General features: G+C 30.7%; 1 protein-coding gene across 2 annotated transcripts in view; it reads right to left on the bottom strand.

Annotated features, from left to right (window-relative positions):
* Positions 1-289: 289 nt before the first annotated feature.
* LOC148630246 (von Willebrand factor D and EGF domain-containing protein-like) overlaps positions 290-6,000 on the bottom strand; it is a 46,413-nt gene continuing 40,702 nt past the window's right edge. For both annotated transcript variants that reach the window (XM_088564176.1, XM_088564172.1), the window contains exons 15-18: positions 4,776-5,024; positions 1,608-1,698; positions 905-1,010; positions 290-702 (exon numbers count right to left, since the gene is read on the bottom strand). In XM_088564176.1, the coding sequence (XP_088420302.1) occupies positions 534-702; positions 905-1,010; positions 1,608-1,698; positions 4,776-5,024 (615 nt within the window). In that variant the 3' untranslated portion in view covers positions 290-533. The remainder of the gene's footprint in view (positions 703-904; positions 1,011-1,607; positions 1,699-4,775; positions 5,025-6,000) is intronic.

Genomic DNA, 6,000 nt, shown 5'->3' with positions numbered 1-6,000 from the left:
GTTGCATTTCTATTTCTGTTCTATGTTTTATTATACCAAATGCTATACAGCATATAGGTCAATTGACATGACAGAAGTGATATAGCAGACAAGAAATGTTTAACACATAAATGTGAATTACTCGTGTACATATAAATGTGAATTACTCGTGTACATATAAATGTGAATTACTCGTGTACATATAAATTATCAAGTAGTTTAAGTAACAATAGTACACAAATAACATGTAAACTCGTTTTAAAGAAAGTCAGTTCGAGTTTTAAAAGCTCTATAAATAAAATATCCAAGATTGCACAAATGTCTTATACTTTATTTAAATAGCTGCAGTAATTTATTATAATGTTGATGATTATAATCATAATAACAATGATGCACTGTATATTTTATATAAATTAATTAAGGCCATTAAATCAGACGAAAACATATAAGTATTTAAAACTTTAAAAAATGACGGATCAATCAATGGCTACTTTTCTATCTACAAATTTGAACAATATGTGTACATTTTGCAAACAGCTTCATTTATTCGATCTTTAATGTGTACATGAGTTAGCAACAAACAAATCAGTAGGTGTAGATGCCCTGCTTGGCCACTCAAATGATATGTTTTTGTATGCTGGGAGGTTTCCCGAAATCGGTGGAACACCTGTATGTACATCATGTGCATCTTGAAATGACATGCAGCTGTTACGGCGAGTTTTCCTACGAATATAATATTAAATAATTCATAATGTTTTCGTGATATAATTTAGTTTTATCAATGATGAGGTACAAATTATAAGAACATATCTGCAACTGTGTTTGGTAAAGGTATATATTAATTGTTTTAGAATTTAAAGATTTAAGCTTCATTCATGGTACATGATTACTATTTCATGTCTATTCTAACCCAGCTCAATCTTACCTGTCTTTGTTGAGTTTCACCTTATATACAACAAAAGTAACTAAAATCACAACCAATAAAATAGAAAGTGATGTAACCGAGACAACCAAAGGCGTTGACTTTTTATCTAAAAAAAAAACAAATAAAATAAAAACAAACAAATAACGTCACTGTATATGCTTAGTGAATTTTTTTAATGCTTCGGATAACTGCAGAAAGATGGTACATAAAACAACAATTAGATTCAAAATTAAAAAATTCATCTTGAATGATATCATTCTCAATTGCTAAAAAAAGAAACAAATGTCCACACTAGCCCAAAGTGAACATAGTTTAATCCGTGGCGGTCGTATTCAACTGTGCTCGGTGAAGCTTTTTGTTATAAATGCTGCTGTACTGATATGCACGAAACAGTGACGGATACATCATGATGGTTTTGCCACCCCTTTTTATGTTTTGTAGGACATACATGGTAAAAAATGAGCAACTAATAGATTGATCGAAATTTATCGAAATCACTCTTTTTTTTTTTTGTTTGGTTAATATTTGGATCTGTCCCTGCATGAAACGTGTGGACTGCTCTTGCTTAGTTATCATAATGCGTCTAACATTTGTAGACAACTTGACTATCAGAAGTAAACAACTTGGTAATTCGTGTAAATGGATAGAAATGAACAACGGGTATTAAGATTGTTACTATCTAATATTCAATAATTACTTTTACCTTCGTTCATATTGTCACTGTGGTCATCATCATCGTCATCATCATTTCTACCGTTATCAGTGTTTTCTTCTGACCTATTTAAACATGATACCTAAAATCGAATCAAAATAAATAACTCAATTACACTGAAAAAATGAAACATATTTCTTTATATGTATCTGTTACGAACCACCATAAAAAAAAACATATGAAAAACAAATGTTTTCAATTACAATAATATGATTTTATGATATGCATATGATGGCCGGAGCTCAATGTTTGCCCTCAAACTATGATACTAGTCTCTTTCTTCTGGGAAAGCATTTATAAACAGCCAATAATTTCGAAATTATTGATATGAGAGAGGTGAAACCTGAAACGCTAGCTGAAGAAACATTAATTCATGCCAACTTTCATTTTGAAAGACCTGTTTTATTATTCTAATAACCTTCTTCTTCCCGATGAAAGTTGAATCGTCCGAAATAGATTAAACATATGGTACCTATGAGCTATGAAACGTCTTTAAAAATGTCTTTTATTTCATTTCGTTTCGTTTCATTCTCTTTCGATTTGTTTCGTTTTTGTCATAATAAACTTCGTTTTTATTCATTTTATTTCAAGTTATTTTTTTTTCTATTCAGTTTTTATCGATTCTTTTTCTTTCGTTATCGTTTCGAAGTTTTTAATTAGCAAAGAATTGTGGGTAATACTGATAACGTCATTTTTGTAAACATGTGGGTGCCATGCTGTAGACAATTTTGTTTATACCAATTTTAGAAACAGCTATGATTCGATTTGTATTTTTTTTTTATCAAAACTAGCGAATATTTTCCCAGAATGGTTCTATTCTCAATCGCATTTAAAAAGTATACGCACATAAAGCTGTCATAACTGAAGGCACAAACCGCCTTAAAACCGGACATTGATGCCTTTTCTGGCCATAAGTACAGTACAAATTACAGCATACACTGATAAATGCTGAGCATCTTTATGGCTCAGCATACAATACTGAGGTTTTATTTCAGGTCGTAAATCACGGACCGATGGTAAGTCAGCCATGAAATTGTTATTAACAAAATCATCATGAGGTAAATTAGTGTTACCTTGGCAGGACGTATGGATCTGTGTACATGTAGAGAGTAAAAAATTAATTTCAGGGGTAGAAAATTTTTTTTTTTCAAATCTGAGTGGATTCATATACAAATTAATGAGAATATAGATTAAATATAAAATAGTTTTCAATTTTTTTGAATTTTTTTTATGGCTCTAAGATATACTTTTATTTTTCAAATTTGTATTAGTTTGATTATGTAATTCATTAATTTCTTTTTTGAAATGAGCTGTAGATATTCAAGTTAAAAAAAATGCATTAACTAATAATTCACATATTTTGCTTTTCTTGCTTTAATATCTAATATATGATGCAAAATGAATGCTTAGTGTCTAAAAGAGTGGAGCAATATACTTATATATGTACTTATTTTTTAAGTATTTTCTAAGACATGTACGAGTCATTACATTTTTAACCAGAGATCCAGGAAAACTGTTGATCATACAACAACATGTTTAGTAATACTATATAGAAACTTCTGAAGAAAATTGATAATGAAGATGTTCTTTTAGGGGAAGATTTTGCAATTTTTGAATTTTTATTCTACAGATCTTGAATTTAAATGTATTTCATTCATAAAATTAATAAATGCATTTCTTTAAAATTTGTTTTTGACCTGCTTTGTTATCCTTAAAGGTGGCTTTGTGAAGCAATATTCAATTCAGAATGAAGTGAAATTGTTATTTGTAAATTGAGGTACATTTTGTATTTCATTATAAGACACAAAATCTTTCGGGAATAACTTTATGAATTCAATAAAACAAAGAAAACCTTACTGTTTTGTTTTTATTATTGCTCAGCTGTCAGATTTTAACAGAATGAAAGAGTAATCATGGGAACCAAGGTTCTAGCCGAAATCAAAAGAACTTTCTATCTGCAATAAAATGTGAAATAGAGAAAAAAGTCCATAAATCAGATTACATGTATCATTTAAAGTAAAACAAAATCTTTTGGAAATCTATTAACATCTGTTAACAATATTTCTGCATTTTTCAAATTAAATTACTCTTCACTCTACATTAAGTCTGTGGTCAGTAAATGTATTGCAAAATGCAGTGTATTTTTCAAGTAAAAAATCATTTAAAACCATTTTAGCACAAATACATTATGTGAAAGCCCAATGTATCGGAATGTTATCTTAAGTTTTCCGTAAATTTTACATGTACCTCACATAGAATGGGGCAGATTAGGTATTTTACAACCACATGACCACACCTGAAGCAGACTAGGTAAATTACAAGCCCCTGTTTATTACATTGTTGCCAATAACAGATCATTAGCCAAAATCCTGAGCCTCAACATTCAAATTATGCTCAGCATTTATCATTATATGCTGTAAATTGTACTTTATACAGGTGAAAGAACCCAGTTCATAATACAAACCTTTACGCTCCTGAATTGAGTACGTATTAAATAAATAAACAAATATAAAATCGTATCTAGACAAAACAGCGTCCCCACACTTCCGTGTCGAAAAGTTTCGTCACTTCGGTCAAAATATATATATAGTCATTTCTAGTTCTTGTCTTACACTCTACATATAAAGGACGTCACTGGCGGTCCGTCCGTACAAATATATGTTCATCGTTCATTAAAAATTATAAAGAAAACCCTAGTGTTTTCCAGATGATTTCAACCGTCAAAAGTAGCAAGTTTTTGGTACGAGGTCGAGTACCGCGGATGAAACGACCAAAACTTTGCTTTGCAAATTTGACAGTTCTAACATCATTGGGAATTTTTCAGACCCTTCTAATCTTTATTGTCTATTTGATTTAACTTGCATCTATTGTAAACGTAATAATTTTCGCTATTTTCGCGGTGGATTGAAAACGCGAAAATAGTACCCACCATATTGATTTTAAAACTTTATAACATTTATCATTCTTTAAAACCGCGAAGATTTATACCTGCTACTATGTTCAGCTGACAGAATCCGCGAAAATTCGCAACCACGAAAATAAGTACGACGTTTACAGTATTTTGAAAATGAAGTTAACCCATCTAGATAAAAAATACAAGTTGAAACGTGAAAAAAGCCAATATTGACCAAACATGCACTTTGACTCACGTGTACATACCAGCCGCTCACAAGTGAATGTAGACGTATTACATGTATGACATTGTCCATCGTATATAATGATGGAGACAGACTCGCCATAATTAACTTGGTCGTAGGAAAGAGATATCTCGTATCCTTCTACAGTAGTAGTTGTGTCCCTCCGTTTTCTGTCCTCCTCTGGAAGAGTACAGGATATCTTGTTCTCATAGGAATACACAGCCTGTTTGGTGTAAACTTTCCCTGACAATTCTTTCCCGTTTTCAGTAATCTGCAATAATATGTTTCGAAACATTACATTTCTTTTCGATCACATCTAGCATTATCATGATACAGTCGTCGTTCTCGGCGTCGTTCTCCGCGTCGTTGTCGTTGTAATCTTTTCCCGTGTCATAACTTAAGTTATTTTTTTAACTTAAGTCTGCTTTGCAGAAAAGTGACCAATAATGGTAGAGTAGGTTTTTTTTTTAAGTTGCTATAGGTTTGTTTCCCATTCAATTTGGCAATACTTGTTTAATTTGTTTTCTTATAAAAAGCTGTTTTGAGAATATCTTTTTAGCATTTCCAGTCTATATGGGCCAAAGTAGGGCAACACCCTAAAAATCAACCTTTAATTCCTGGTCCGATTTTGAACAGTGTTTTTACCTGCATTTTATAATCAGTATTTGAGTATTTTTCAGTATAATCAGTATTTGAGTATTTTTGAGTATAATCAGTATTTGAGTATTTTTGAGTATAATCAGTATTTGAGTATAATCAGTATTTGAGTATTTTTGAGTATAATCAGTATTTGAGTATAATCAGTATTTGAGTATTTTTTAGTATAATCAGTATTTGAGTATTTTTGAGTATAATCAGTATTTGAGTATTGTTCACTGCGTTTGAGTAAAAAGGGTCTATTAAAGGAGCAAAAAGAAAAATATATTTTCAAAATAAATTCTTCTGATTTTAACTTAAATTAAAATTGAAAATATTGAAAACTGTGCAATAGTGTATCCAAACCAGTTGTTGTAAGTGTCAAAAACTAATATTGCGTCAACAGATTTTAACTTGCTGAGGTCGTACCATGCTGCGGTCGGGAATCTTTTTTTTTATTTTATTAATCTCATGTTAATGAAATTTAATCGTGTATGCCGATTCACTGTCTTGTTTTACTAAATTTAAGGTTACTGCAGACCTTACATCACACAAAAATTGAAACAAGATGAATTTTAAATATCGTGTGAAGATTCCTCTGAACTTGATCA

Source organism: Perna viridis, chromosome 1 (genome assembly GCF_037379345.1).
Source record: "Perna viridis isolate PV_CMFRI_1.1 ecotype Kerala chromosome 1, ASM3737934v1, whole genome shotgun sequence".
Classification (NCBI taxonomy): Eukaryota; Metazoa; Mollusca; class Bivalvia; order Mytilida; family Mytilidae; genus Perna; species Perna viridis.
This window is presented reverse-complemented; position numbering and strand designations above follow the sequence as displayed.